A 16,465-nucleotide genomic window follows, 5' to 3' on the forward strand; every position below is an offset into this window, starting at 1 on the left:
TCTTACTCCACCTTCTCATTTTCCTCTCACATTTCATCTTCACTTCAATCCTCTACATCTTCCACAACTTTGTGGTAGTTTTCTTGATTTTTTTGTACAGGGTGGGCTCAGACATCTCCCTTGGATCTTCATGCCCTAGAGATTTTGATATCAAAAGTTCTTCATTCTCACTCTATTCTTGCACAAGATATTATCTTGTCTTTCAGGACTGGCTTCTCTCTCTACATAAATGCCATTACAATGGGCTCTAGGAGACCTGTGGTACAGGTCTATATAATAAGGACCAGTTGATTTGTTCCCTGACCAATCCTTTCATCCAAAGACTTAGACTGCCTGGGAGGGTGATCAGTTGTTTTACTGCTCTCTCTGTTCCTTATGTTTTCTCATTATGCAGCATTCCTTTCCCAATAACCTTTTATGTCTAGTTAAAGCTGTCCATTGCTACTTCACTTGGACTAACTTCTCTGTGGACATCAACATTACCTGTTTTTCCCATGGCTTAACTCCTATAGAGTCTTATCCTCTTCCAATTTAACCAGTTGGGCTCATCAGTTCATCTGTCTGGCATATTCATTTATGAATGCAAGTTCTCACAATGATTACTGTATACGTGTAGGTGTGAAGTGAGAGTTTGTTCAAGACTTGTGACATGCACAAGACATTCCATGGCAGTTTAGCCTGAGGTAATAGTTCTTAATTGTGCAACGAGGTAAGTATGTATCTGAAATAGGTTTTCAGTTAAGGAAAATGTTAACATTAGTATGTTTAAAACCTAGGGAAGAGTAAAAAAAATTAACAGTTATTTCATGTATGATAGAGGAAAATGCCTTAGATATACCAAATCTGGTACTCCAATTATATCATTAGTATTTAGTGACCAAATATAGAGTTCTTTTGAAACAATAATTAAAAAGCATGCTCACTTAGTTTGAGTGAAAGTTAAATAGAAGTAGTGCACCAGAAATATTTATCTTTGAATAATATATATTTTAATTTGAGTAACAAAGATAAATTTAGTAACTTTCTCATAGCATTGGTTGTTTGGTTTACTAAAAAATTCTACAAATACCATTATAGTTGAAGTACATACATTGTATCCCTAGAGGATAATGTATAGCATTACATATAGTTTCCTATAACATGAATGGAGTAGGAAAGTTATTTAGAGTAACCTAACACAATTAAGCTGAATATTTCAATGAAAACTAACATAAATAAAAGTGAAATACACTATAATGAAGACAGATAGTGCTAATTAATTTGTTAGATATGCTTTGTTGTTAAACCCATATTAAAACAACACATGCTATTATTAAGTTCATAATGTTCACAGAATCTGGTAATGCATCATGTCTAACTCAATCTCTATTCCCTTCCCCATCCAATTGACAGACTATTAGTAGACAAGGAATATTACTTTTCTGGTTAAGTCTGGCCTTAAGAGATAAATCACTTTATCACCCTGAATCAGAATATTGACATGTAGCTTATAGCAATCCCCATCAAAGTACTGTCCGAGATTAGTACTAGCTAATAAACCTAGTCTACAGATTGGTTTCTTACCTTGTATACTATTCTGTCCATACTGTTTTTGAAATTTCATGAACCGGAACTTTAAGAATGAATGAGATGGTAAAAAACTGTAAAGATTAAAATAATTCTTTAAAACTATATGTAGTCCTTCATATTCCTGCCCAGCTGAAGCCAAACAAGTTAACAACTTGTATAATGTCATACAGTTTTAACTCTTTTGGAGAACCACAATGTACTTCTGTCAAAAAAAAAGTCATCATCAGGATGTCCAAAGTTTGTACTTATTAACCTTAATGTTCAAACTACTGTTTCTAAGTTATTCTACCATTCAAACATAGGTAGATTGTTCAAGCCCCTATAAGTTTAATTTAAATTATTCAAGTCAAGTCAACTACATCTTTACAGGTACAAGTGGTGACACTCCTCTTTACATACATATAACTCATATATTTTAATGTATTCTCTTTAGTTCTTGTCAGCTTTTTGTGAGATTGGTTGTTTAACCAAGGAGATAAGTGGTTTGTAGGAATGTTTATAGAACTCCTATTTGAAAGTTTTATTATAAAATGTTTTATATAAATATGAGTGTCAGTGGATGTTGAGGTCTTTATGTGCTCAGAAAATCAATATACATGTACACAGGTTTTTGATTCCTCGATTGGAGGTAAATAAAATTTAATCCTGCCTTGAAGATGATTGTAATAATCTAAATGAATATGTGTATCATTTGAATATGTTTAGTGGTGCTTTCTTAACTCATCAGAGGTTAGATATATTTTGATACATGTAACACATTGGATATGGTTTCTTTATCAGATAATGATAATTTGTCTCATAATTTTGGATATTTTTTTTAAACTGTATTTAGATATATTTATAATTTTTGTTTATCTTGATTTTTAGTGGATGATGTATCAAATTTTACTGTTCATGTTCATGTATTCTTTCTAACATGCAACATAGACTAGGGAGTGAATTCTACAGATGTATGTGTATTTGATTCCCGATTATATCCATGCTCGAAAAACCAGTGGTACTTGATCTTGCAGCTGTGTGTATAAATTAAAAATGGTGATAAATATACTGCTTTGGACAAAAAATATTGTTCCTGTTATAACATGTGTACTTCAGTTGTTGTCTGTTACAATGTATACTGTAGAAGTGAAGTATCATTGTTGTCAGTTGGACTGCACACTATACAAGTTAAGACTTAATATTGTATGAATCCATGTCTTCAGTTCTGATGATACTAGAGGTGTTACATGTCTCTTCTTTTGTTCCAAATATATTTTTAACTGCCAAAAAACAATTCAATTGTCAAAACTTTACAAATTATGCCATAAAATGAGTAGTATTGGGCAAGGTCCTAAAAGAATATTTACTTTGAAATTCTCTTGCATAAAACATCGAAAGGTAGAACATACATAATTTTAATTTACATTTTTTTTTATGTTGAATGGAGCTTGAGTCTTTTTTTGATACAGAACTGCATACTGTTGGAATCTGTTTTTTCATTGCATGTTTCTGACTATGCCATTTCCCTGACTTCTAAAGGTACCCTTTTTTTTCTATACTCTGTACCCTATAATGTTTCTGTCCTTTTATCAGATGTGCCACTCTGAAAATAGTTTTGTGGTACATTTTTCTAAATGTTTTTCTACCCTATTTCTCTATTTATTTTGTCATTTTGTATTCAGTGGTAAACTGCTATGCAGCAGTGTAATTACTGGTCTACAATATACTTTTAATGTTCAAGGATATCTAAAAAGAATGTCAGTTGCTATACATATGTACATATACATTGCATGACTAACACTGTACACATATAGCTCCACCCATTAATGAAGGACATGTTTGGTGTTTGTCTGCAAGCTTTATTGTGATGAGTCACTTTGTAGGTTCTGAAACTGTAGTAGACACATTTGCTGCCAGAGATTATTAGGGATTTTTATATGTACTATACTGTAAAATATAAAATCTTTAGTGATATATATATACTAACACATCAAGTACAGTATTTGCAAGTATACATGTATATCATATCTTTTAAGGAAAATTAGATGTGCTAAATGTGAGGATTTAACATATTATTTGTTGAAGTCTTAGTTAAGCAAGATTTTATGAAACAGTACTTATATATAGTGTGTAAAAAACAATTTAATAAGTTGTAGATTCTTTTAAGTTTTTTGTTAATTTATCAATATTATAATGTTAGGGCTTAATAAATAATTCTGAAATGAGCTTATGGTTAATTAATGTGGGATTGTATTCATATCTCAAGGAAGTATTTGGATAATAATAATAATAATTACATATATATATGGTACAGCACTCAGTCACATTTACAACAAATTGATAGTAACATACCGCTGAAATTTTTGTTAATATAATGTGCATAGAGTGAATTTACTTGTTACATATTATTTCAAAAAGTTTTAAAGTTAGAATCAATAAACATGAAATGTGTTTCTAACATAGAGTTCTACTGTTGCAGTAAAATTGATGAGCTTGCATGGGTATACACGCACACACACATTATACACACAAATATTCTCTGTATATTAAACAATTTCATAAACAGAAATACAATTGTATGTGCTGATAAATCTTTTAAAAGTTAAACTTTTCTCAGATTTTAGGGCACACAGCTTTTAAGTTCATAATTCGTGTATTAGATATTATGTGTGTAGGTATTAAAAAACTATAGCACATGTTAAATATTAACATTAACCTTAACCTTTTAACTATAAAATTTCTTTACATCCAAGTGCTATGAAAAGCCAGTCTTTGGATTTAGAAATGTATAGTATACATTTCACAGAAACTGAACTTGTGTCATATGGATTGTTAATTTGCATGAATGTTGTCTTACTAACAACTATGAGGGTAAGAATGTTGACAGAAGACCAGCAGTCTAACCTTTAAAACTGTTGAGACTCGTACTGTAAAGTCAGATCTGAAGGTTATAGAAATGTACAATTATGAGGGTAAGAATGCTGACAAAAGACCAGCAGTCTAACCTTTAAAACTCTTGAGACTCGTACTGTAAAGTCAGATCTGAAGGTTATAGAAATGTACCTTAATTATTTTATTTAAACCTTCAAGAAAAATATTTTCTGTAAGAGATATTTTTGATACACATGTTTAAATCACTAACTTAACATACATTTAGGATTTACAAATTATTAATACCTATACATTTTACTCTTATTTTTTCCTTATGTAATGTACATGTAAAGCTGGAAGTTATGCACTACTTACAATATTTAACTGTATGTAGTACACATTTCTAACTTGTACACCATTCATTAATACATCTGTATAATGTAAAAAGTTGTACCTATTATAGGATACTTGAATAAACGTTTGATAAAATTTTCTCCGTATTTGACTGTTTTTTTCTGCTGTATGTAAGTGTAGAAATATCCAAATGATTAAAATGATACTGTGTATTTATAAGAATGAAAAATTTGCTCAAAGTGTAGATATTTTTATTTTACAGCACATAGCTGTTTTAGTTTCTTTTATAATAATAATAATAATACTTTTCAATTTGTTCCTTTTGTACATATATTTGAAGACATTCCGTTTATATTAATCAACTGTAGGAGACACCATAAAAGAAACGTACAAAGTATTGAAGTTGACTCTAGTCCAATAAATGAGTCATCACTGAAACAACAGCTTGGATGGAGGTTGCGATCCATAAGTCAACCACCCCCTGTTTCTTCTCATTTGCCCTCTAGTGAAAGTGATGAAGGAAGTATTAAACTGGAGGCACCAACATACAAACTAATTTGTCAAGATGTAAACAGCCTAAAAACTAACTTGTTGCATTTGAAAAACATGCTTCATGAGGTGAGTATTCAGTTATGTACACACCAAGTACAGAAAAAACAAACAAAAAAAAATATATATATATATATATGTAATGATTTATTTACAACATACATAATCAGAAAATGTGTTTATTTTAGATAAATAAAACCATTTCGATCACTGTTAGTTTTGGTTTGGTTTACAGCATCTTACAGATAACATATATTTTTTTAATTATTTAGAAATGTCTGGAATCAGTTTATTCATGAGTATTCTGAATAGAAAATTAATTACTTGCTACACAGGTATTGATAGGGATTACTGAGAATGATTTTAATATCCGTGTTCTGATATACATGCTTTGCCACATGCATGTGTCAGTTTGTGTAATTGGACATGAAGTTTTTTGTTTTGTTTTTTATATTTACTTAGACATAAGTGAGAGTAATTGGTTCACCTTGTTTTCAGTTTTTAAACAAATTATATTTCAATTATAAAAATCTCATCTCTCAAATGTAAAACTAAAATATTCATTATTAACGTTGTACTGCTCTATTTTTCCTCTTAAAAATTTATTTTCCTGTGACAATTTTTGGAAGAATATTTTTGACTCTATAATAAAACTGTGATAGAAAAATGTCTGATATTAGCTGTGTATTATCTGATATGCATTGTACCTAATGGTATGATATGTATGTACTTATGTATAAAAATAAATTCTCAGACCCTTATAGCTTTAGTCTATGGATATCCTAACTCATTTAAAAAAGGAAAAGTAATATAGATGTGCATATGTTGTTGTTGTTTTTTTGTGCCATTTAATTTATTGTTCCCCAGTAGGTCAATAGTAAATTTACAGACTTCCAATACTAAAATCTAGGGTATGATTCCCTGTGGCGGACAAATTGTCCATTGTGTAGCTCCTTGCTAAAAAACATCAATTTATTTAAGTGTATTTAAATAGTTCTTAAGTGATTTAATTTTGTAAACAGACAAAAAATTTCAGTTATAACATAAGCAGTAACTTATTAAATGAACTGACTTGATCAATATCAGACCTTTCTAGAATCCTAGCTGCAATAAGAATCAAGGGTGACTGTTTTGAAATAAATTTTATAGTGAAGATGAATATAGATAGATTTTTGTACAGTTGAAATATAGATAATATATTTAGTAGTTTTGTATATTTTCTTGCCATTACGTTTAGAAAACTAGAAATTATTTACACAAAACACATTTATGCATCTCTAATTTTTCGTGAGCTATTTTCTATTTCAGAAAGTTTGAAATGTAATCTAATACACTATTCATTTACATTAGAAAAATGCAAGTAAATCTTTGTCACAAACAGAAAAAAAAATGTTTATTCTTAACTCTCTTCTTCCACTAGTTTTATTGTATATCTTACAGTAACTTTTCTGTAGTAGTATTCTGTACATAATACTAATTGTAAAATATGTCTTGTACTTGAATGTTTTTTCACCTCTGATATACCATAGGTTTAAGTCTAAATAGAAATAATTTATCATAGAAGTAGATCAACAGAAGGTTTTAATACAGGTTGATTTATTTTCCTGCTGTAACTTTATGATTTTAATATACTAATATAGATTATTATGTGTACATCATACCATAGAATATAATCTTACTTACGTTTTCTAATTTGAAAATTATTTTACCACCAAATTTAATATCTTTATTCATTTCTAAAGGATAGTTCATTTAATTCAGTTTTCCTTACTCCAGCTAAATGTTATAATGGTTTACTTTTCTTTATTCAAAGTGAATCAGCTTGTGTTCTCGGTAATTTAAATACTTTATTACTTATTTTGCAGGCAGAAACATTGAATCCATTTGAAGTATCAACTTCAGAGGTAAGCTTTTCTTATTTGTTGTTGTCAAAGTTTTTGTTTTGTGAAATAAAATGATATAAACAGCTTTTGTGTTTGCCTTTAGATCTTTGTGTGCTTTTAGGTATTTTAAAAAAATATGCACTAATGTTACCATATCAAATAACATAAAACTGACCTTTTGTCTGTACAAAGTAACTTGTGTTTTAGTAGACTAGTATTTTGTAAAATACAGTTACATTTCAATTATTATACATTATATATGTAGATAGATTATTGCTATTTTGAAGTAAAAATAGTCCTTAAACTTATTTTTATTAAAACACAGAACAGTAAATAAAGAAGTAAAGCAATCAATTATCTCTCCTAATTACAACCTTTGTACTCAGTTGCTGCTTTACGTAGGTTGCTAAGCCTTTAAAAATTTTACACGTGGAGGATATGAAACAAAATTTTTTTTAGGTTTTTATATATATATACAGTTGAATAACTAAAAAATCATAAATTACTACACCAGTAGTCTACTATAATTTATCAAGCTTAGTAACTAAGATGTATTTTAGTCTAAAAATATATGAAATTTTAAGCAAACTAAAGACACACCCTACCTCCTTGAAATCTTGGTTCAAAAGAAAGAAATGGCATCCTAAGAATTTAAAATGGCTGAGAAAGCCACTAGGGGGACATTCTGAGCTTCTGAGTGGTTATTCATGTCATATATAGAAGTAAGTGTTTATAAGGGAGTGTTTCCAAAAATGGAAATAGGTGAGTGGGGTGCCACTGTGATTGATTTATTACATGAGCAATATCTTAGCTAATTGAAAAGATAAGAGTCTCTTATTTTATATTCTAGTTTGTCAATATCTGTAATTTGAGTTTCTAATTTGTACAAAACTATAGATTTAGTATTTTGACATCACAAACATCTAATTTGAACCAGTGATGCATTCAACATATCACGTGACAAACACAGAAATTGATGTTTATTTGTGTTTTGTAATATTTACTTTTAAATTAAGAAATTGAGTAATGTATAGTACTAAAATTTGAATTATAATCTACCAAATTTATTAACATAAATTCATGAAATAGTAGTTCATTAAAATTTTGAATGCGAGTCAACAAATGAAATGATATAGCCTTTCACCTGTGACCCGTCTCAAAAGAGTTAAAAGAAAAACAATATGTTTCAACAAAAAATGATGCAGAAACCTAAGCACTTTTAACCCTCTGGTTATCATTGTTGTTTGTTATCAAACAAAAAGCTCCACAAATGACTATCTGTGCTCTGCCCACCACGGGTATCGAAACGTGGTATAAGTCTAGCAATATAAGTCCACAGATGTACTGCTCCACCACTCAGGGTCTTAAAACCTCTGGATATGGGTAGGTTAAAGTGAGCATGTCACAACCTTGTTACAAAACTACATTCAAAATTTAATAAAACTAGTTTATTATTGATGTATGTCAATAAACTTGGCATCAAAACATATTTAATAAATCAAATTTTTCATATTATATGAATTTTAATTTCTTAGTTTGAAAAAGATATACTTAAATATATTCACAATTTTCACTTCTCTGTCATCTCACATTTGTTACTCTGAATTGCCCAAGTTATATATTCTTTCCACCCCTACTTGAGCTTCTAAGTTTTAATGCATATTTATAGTATAGATATTGCTGAAACATAATATAATTTTATAGCCTTCAAATCATTTTTATTTACAGCAACATAAGCCAGAAAGTCAAAATCATATGCCACACCCTCCTTTTACATACTATCCTTCAAATAATTGTCAGTAATTTTCTCTAATGTTTGCCAAGACAGTATTTATAACCAGTAGAAATAAAAGATTTTAATTTACTGAATTACATAATAGGCTAGTTCATTCTCACAACAACTTTTGAATTATTTGGCCTACAGATTCAAAGCTACTATCTCCAAGTTTGCTTCAATCAAGTTAGGCAGGTATTTTAATGCATTTTAACTAAAATTAAAAATTATAAACTTATTAGGTTAGATAAGAAAACATAACTTAAAAAAGATTTTAGTAAATAAAATGTCTTTCTGAAGTATGCACATGCACTTACTGCATGTGCATTGCATAATTCAATACTTTGTTTTACTGTAACTTAAGCTATTTGCTTGCCTAATGTTTATAAGTTTTTATGTGTGTTTAGTAATTAGACATGATTTAAAAGAGCAATAAAACAATAAGAGTAATAAATAAAAAACACACAAACTGTTAGAGTTTCAGGCTGTTCAGGATAAATAATTGAAATTTTCTGTTACAAGCTGCAGTCATTCTAGAAAGAACAAAAACAGTAATTTAGATTTTTTTATGGTGTTGACGAGGTAAGTAAGGTGGAACTAGCACATACAGTGTTAGGGTAGAGAAAAAATCATAGAAAATAGAGTTTTACTTAAAAAAGAATTTGGTATTTGTTTAGGAGGTTATAAAGGTTATGCATATTAAATTAGAAAACTGTATAAAGAAAAAAAAAACATTTTAACATGAAAATCAATATGTACTTAGACATTTCAGATTTGGAGTCATACTATGACTCTTTAAATTTCCAGACAAATCTTTAGTAAAAATACATATTAAAAATTTTGAATTTTTGTACAGAAAGGTCTTGTAATGTTTACTAAAATTTTACCACATAATAGTGCTTGATCATGTGTGCATCTGTCTATGTAAGTTTAAAATCTTTAACTTAGTGTATGCTATAAAAAATCTAAGATGAATAGTAATTTAAGGGGTAATGAGTTTTGAATCTGCTCTTAAATTGCATCAAGATTTTTTCTGTTTGTTTTTTTATTGTGAATATTTGATAAATTGTGCTATGCTGTAGCCTACAATTTCAGGTTGTTTGTAGTGATTTGTCCCCAGTGGCTCAGCAGTAAGTCTGGTGTGTAGACTTATAACACTAAAAATCTGTTTTGATACATATGGCCACAGCACAAATAGCTCATTGTGTAGTTTTATGCTTAAGAACAAAACGAAAATGTGTGTGTGTGTGTGTGTGTTAGCAGATGGAGCTGTTTAAATATGTAGCTATTTATTATATTAGGTCATCAAGAAATTAATGTCACTTTTTTTCAGATGAAAATACCTAAACAACTTGTATATCAGAACAAAACATTCATTAAATTAAATAATCTCTATTCTTATTGATGATGCTTTTCCATCTTACAATCAGGTTGTTAATGCCATGGTTAAAGAAATCACTTGGCTTTGAAGCAAAAAACATGTCAAAGTCCTCTTTAACACCTTACACATTTGCATATGTTTTTCCATTAAAATGGTGTTGCAGCAAATGAAAAAGATGCTAATCTGATGGTACCATATCTGGAGAATATGGTGGGTGGGGGAGAACTTCCCAACCCAACTCCATAATCTTGTGTTGCATAAAATGTGCCACATGTGAACATGCATTGGCATGGAGAAGAACACCTTTTTGATTGACGAGTGAAGGGTATTTCTGATGAAAGCTTTGATTTAAATGTTCCAGTTGCTGACTATAGATCTCTGCATTGACAGTTTGCTGTGGATTAAGGAGTTTGAAATGAGTTACTCCTTTGATATCCCACCAAATGCAAAGCGGATGGAGTCCAAGTTTTGGGGTTGGAAGTGGATTTTGTCTAGGACTGAGCCATTGTTTTTGGGATTTAATATTCGCACAGAGAATCCATTTTTCATCACCAGTGACAATTCTGTCCAAAAATGTTCATGAGCATTACTAGCCAGACAACAAGTGTCTTCAGGGCATCAATATAAATTCCAACATGTAGGCCTCTGCCATCACAGTTTTTAAGCCTAAAGTCACCAGAACGAAATTTGCTGAACCATCGTTGACACTTATGAACACTCAAAACATTTCCATAAACTTCTTTGATATTCTTTATGGCTACAGAGGCATTGTTTCCCTTCTTGTATTGAAACAGCATTACATGCCAAATGTGTGTCTTGTCATGTGCCATCACTATAAGGGATTAGAGTATACTAGATTTTACACATTATATAGATTACACTAACATGACGTTTAGATGGTTCATTTAACTATTATACTTGATGTACGTTTTTGTGGGGTTGGTTAATGAAAGTGTTCCAAACGCGACATCAATTTCTTGAAGACCTAATACAATGTTTCTTTTATTGTTGTTTCAGTTCTTGACATTAAGCCACCTAACAGAGCAAGTATGCCACTAGCTTTGAGCTAACTCCCATTTCAAAATCATGTGTTCATGTGTTTAACTTGAACTGTGCTAATGCATGATGACATTATCATGCAATGATAGTTCTCTTGTGATAGGAAGATAACACAACCTCCCTGCACAGTAACTCCCCTTATGCACTTTCACTTGAAATAACTTAGATAAAGCTAGAAGAAAGTGCACTGAAAATGAGGAGGATGGGTGGGAAGATGTGAATAGGTAAGCATCTCTCAGAAATACATTTTCAGTTGAGGAAAGTGTTAACTTCTGAGACAATACCTCACCTCTACATGTAGAATAGCTAGAATACCACAATTAAGTGGTGGAGGGGCTGGTGCAAACATTAAATCTGATAAGCTCCCTTTAAAAAAATGCCCGAGGGTAATCTCATGAATTGTTATACCCAATGGCAGGGGGCTTCATAGAAGCACATCTGTGGCAGACAACATCTCGTCTTGACCAGGGTATTCTCTTTGCCTAGAAGGAAAGGCAAAAGAACCCCAAGCTTCACAGGGATGGATAGAAGTTTATCATGACCAACCAAGAAACTGCAAACAAGTGGTGAGTGAGCCAAAAAGTGTAGTGCAGTTAAAATGCAATCAGGCCATATGGTATGTTTTACCTTGACTCAACTGGACAGAATCTTGCTGTAGGAGGGAGGAAGGCAGGCACACTATATTTTTGAGGGGTAACCCACACTACACAGAGAGTGTCACCACCACCCTACTTCCCACCGGTGCTGTGCACAATCAGTGAGAAACCTTCCAAAGTCCACTACCCAAGTGGATAAGAACTGGTAAATGGCAAGGGTCTTCCATGTTCCACTTGAATAACTGGAGAGTGGAGGAATTTGCAGTAGGGAGATCCAGAAAAGTTTTATACTGGAGACAGTGCATTAAAAGCTGGCAAACACAAACCAAAGAAGTGGGCATTTACTTCCCTGGTGCTGGCTTTTTCCATGATAGTCCATGGTCTAGATTGTGCAATTGAGTAATTTTAATACCATGAGGATACCTCTAGTGGTCTTGCAGAAAACCCAATCTCACTGGTGGGCAATGTTACACTCAGGTCAGATGGAGTAAGCACTTTCCATTACCCCTGGCCCAATGCAAATTTTTGGAAATAAGCATACCCTGTTAGGCAACACCAGACAACTGGCAGAATCATATAATAGAAAAAATGGTGCTGAAGAAATAAAACATACCCTTCTTAAAGATAGTATGTAGTTTTATTGAAGAACAGCAACAGGAGAGAATCAAAATCCAGCAGGAGATGAAATAGCCAGATGATGAACATAGTTGGAGATGATCATTTCCAGATTCATCCATATGCCATCCTGAAGGATCTCATCCAAGAGTCATTGATAATGAAAATTTCCATGTAATTGCAACAACGTTTTTGTAAAAATTTATGATAATAAATGACTGTAAATATTTAGGAGAAGAAATATAAATTTGTACTTAACAAAAGGAAATTTTTTATTTTACATAATTAAAATATCAAAAACAAGTGCATTTAATCTGTTTAAAATATTTATTATCTACACTGGTTTATAAAGTATTATAATAATTACAAGAAAAATGTTAGACACTGTCTCTGACATTTTGAAAGTTCGTGGTTTTCTTCATCAAAGTCAATGCAGGACATAAAGCTTGTATGACAAATTGGTAGGCTAATGTCATTAAGAAGGAATGGGAAAGCTTCACCAAATGTAAAAGGAGAAAGTTGTGAGAGGTAAAACAGAATTATTTGAAAAACTAAGAAATGAGAAGATCAGTTGTCCTCTTTGTTGGAAATATGAGCTATTATTCCTTTAAAAAATGAATGATTCCTAAACCTTAATTCACTATATTGCCACATTGTTATTCGTATGGAAACAAGATATAAGGATAAATAAAAAATTATCTTAGTTTAACATACTTTAAACAAATTAAAGTGAGTAAAACAAACACAACTCTATGATATGACCACATCTTCTTTGAAACTATTGCTCCTTAAAAGAAATTACTAAAGATTTCATGGTTGACTTATATCACATACATAATAATTCAATTAATGTTTGGAATATCTTGAAATATTTTTTTTTTTTACTCAAATTATTGTAATACAACAAAATTCTCAAATAACCTAAAAATAAATATGAAGCCCAATCTTATCATTTCGACTGTTCACTTGTCACTGATCTTAGAGAGTTGCATTCTTATCAGTAATTCAGAACAAGAACAAATCAAAAACATAAAACTGGGTTTCATATAGTGGGGGAGCTCATATGTTGTCTTTTACTCACCACGGTGAATCTATATTTATATAGGATTTGAAGAATATGGTGCATTGATGCTACTAATTTATCCTTTTAAATATTCTTGAAATCCTATATGAATACGGGTTTAATGTAATGAGTAAAAGACAACTCAAAACACCATACATAAATAATAAACAGTTGCTTGAAAACTGGCCAATTTTTGAAACTGTTGGTGATTCTTGGTTATTTGTTTCATACTTTGGCAAAATCGTTCAGATTTTTAACCCTAGATTATGCCATTATAATCATACCCCTTAAATTCAGATTTTTTAATTTTTTTTTGGATTTTGTGCATTTTGTTTCACAAGATCTATTAAATATGTTATAGGGGAGAAATGAAACAATGATGCCATTAAGATCATAGCCATCTGATTGTTTGTACTTTTACAACTGTACTCAAACAAATGTAAACACTTTCTTGATACTGAATAAAATATCACCAAATCAGATATCATATCAATAGTAAGACCATTCAAAAGTTTGGACAGCTATGTTAGTTTCATCTGAGACATTTCAAAATGAAAGCCATCAAGCAGACAATGTATGTCCAAAAAAGTCAAGGGAGAAAGAATTCCATATCAGAATACTAGCCTTACAACAAAGAAATAGACAAAAAAAATTATCCTAGGTAAGCTTACTACTTAAAGAATACCCAAAAAGTAAATTAATTGTGAAAATAAGAAAAAAAATCAAACACAACAACTATACAAAGAAATTGCCTCCTCATACAAAATATCAGGGCCATACCAAGGGTAGTGTGAGCGGTGTACCTGCACAGAGCACTGACCTTTAGGGGATATGAGTTTGAATCTATGAACATAAGGTTAAATTAAATTGTTTTTGACTAAGGGTGTAGAATTTATATCTTGCACAGAGTGCCATCAATGAACAGTACAGCTGTACAAAACATTGGCATTTTAAGCGGGAAAATGTAACACTAAAATACCCACAAAATCATGAAAATAAATAGTAAAAACTATAAAAGCACAAACGACAGGTAAGTTTAATATTCACAGAGTAAACTAAAGGTGAATGTTACAATAGGGAGCTCTTGGCAAGCATAGATGTTGCAGAAATTTAAGCCTGAAAATACTGCATACTGAATGTGCATTAAATCATCCATAAAAATGAAACAATGTATTTTGTATGCTTTATTTTACAGATTTTATTGTTCATGGAAAATAAAATCAATCCTATTTTCTGCTAAGATTCCTTATTTTTTTTTGTGTTAAGCTGGTATTCCTACTTAATATCAGTTAAGATTGGCATATCTGAAATTGACTTATAATTTTTTTTAGTGAAGTAGTTTTACTGTTTGTGTATGTAAATTAACCTTTTTATTTTTGACTCAGTTTGTGTGGCCATTGTACTTGTGTTTTTGGTTTTTTTTCCTTAAAGAAGTGATTCTCTAACTTGAACTAGGTTTTAAATTCATTGCTTATTTGCTAAGCATATGTTTTTACCATTTGTTCTTAGTTTTTGGTTTGATACCTTATTTGTATAGATTTTATGCAAAGTATGAAAAAAAAGTAATAAATGGTTAATCCAAATATGGCTTCTACAAATTTGAAGTTTTTTCATAGATTTTTGGGCACCCGATAATTTTAGTTCTTCAACAATAAATGCTGCTAGAGTAGGCGTTAAAATACTTTCAGCTTTATTATATGTATTCATGTAGCATGCATTTTTTTTTAAAAGAATTATTTTACTTGGAATATCCCATTTTTGTTTATTTGTATAGAAAGATCAGAACATATATGATTTTATAAACAAAAGTAAGATTGCTTCCTGGTTGAATATATATATACATTGTTATTATACTTCATCACTCATTGTGGAATTTGCAATCACAGGAAATTCTTTGTTATTCGTGCCTAGAGCTAAACCCGTAACTGTACCTATATGCACCTACATTATGCTGTGAAAATGAAGAAAAGGAACTGTATACAATGATACAATATATATATATATCAGCATCACATTTTTATACATCACCATATCCTGAGAGTATAAAACTACATGTAGTTTATTAATATTGAAACTCTGATATTAAGAAACATATCTGTACAATTTGAAATATTTTAATTAATGCAAATTCAATTGAAATACTTGCTGCAAAGTAAAAGAGATCTTTACTTTCAGTTAATATCATCATATTTTTGTTCCTTTGCAGAATGTATTCTATCTTAATCTAGTCAACAATGATCTCCCATCAGAATATTTATTGAGAAATGAAGATGATAAACATTCTCCTGAGGCTCAGTGCTCGTGGGATATTAACAGTGTTAGTCAGGTCAGTCCAGTACACTATGGAAATAATTATATGTTTATATGCAAAACATTCAACACTGATTACATTTTAGTGATATAACACTGAAAATTTATAAGTAAAGACATAATGTAAATTTTAATTAACCATGATAATATTTTTAGGAGACTTTTATTAATCATTCTATATAAATATAATAGTATTGTTTGTTTTATGTCCATGTAACTACTTTGCAAGGTGTGGATGGATCTTCACCAAAATTGGTATGGAGGTTCATTAGATCCATGTGGGCGTAAATACAAATTTTAAGTTTTGTAGTTTTTCTGGGCATTTTTGCATTTTTTGCCATTACTTTGCTCCCTGTAGATGAATCTTCACCAAATTTGGTATGGATGTTCATATGTAGAAATAAATGCAAATATGCAGTTTCACATTTTGTGTTTTGCAGTTTTTATGGGCATTTTTCCATT

General features: G+C 30.6%; 1 protein-coding gene across 3 annotated transcripts in view; it reads left to right on the forward strand.

Moving 5' to 3' along the window:
* The window catches only part of LOC106463526, a 49,977-nt gene that overhangs the window by 12,912 nt on the left and 20,600 nt on the right, over nt 1-16,465 (forward strand). For all 3 annotated transcript variants that reach the window (XM_022391049.1, XM_022391050.1, XM_022391051.1), the window contains exons 3-5: nt 5,142-5,391; nt 7,188-7,226; nt 15,900-16,019. In XM_022391049.1, coding sequence (XP_022246757.1) covers nt 5,142-5,391; nt 7,188-7,226; nt 15,900-16,019 — 409 coding nt within the window. The remainder of the gene's footprint in view (nt 1-5,141; nt 5,392-7,187; nt 7,227-15,899; nt 16,020-16,465) is intronic.

Source organism: Limulus polyphemus, unplaced genomic scaffold (assembly GCF_000517525.1).
Source record: "Limulus polyphemus unplaced genomic scaffold, Limulus_polyphemus-2.1.2 Scaffold1430, whole genome shotgun sequence".
Lineage (NCBI taxonomy): Eukaryota > Metazoa > Arthropoda > Merostomata > Xiphosura > Limulidae > Limulus > Limulus polyphemus.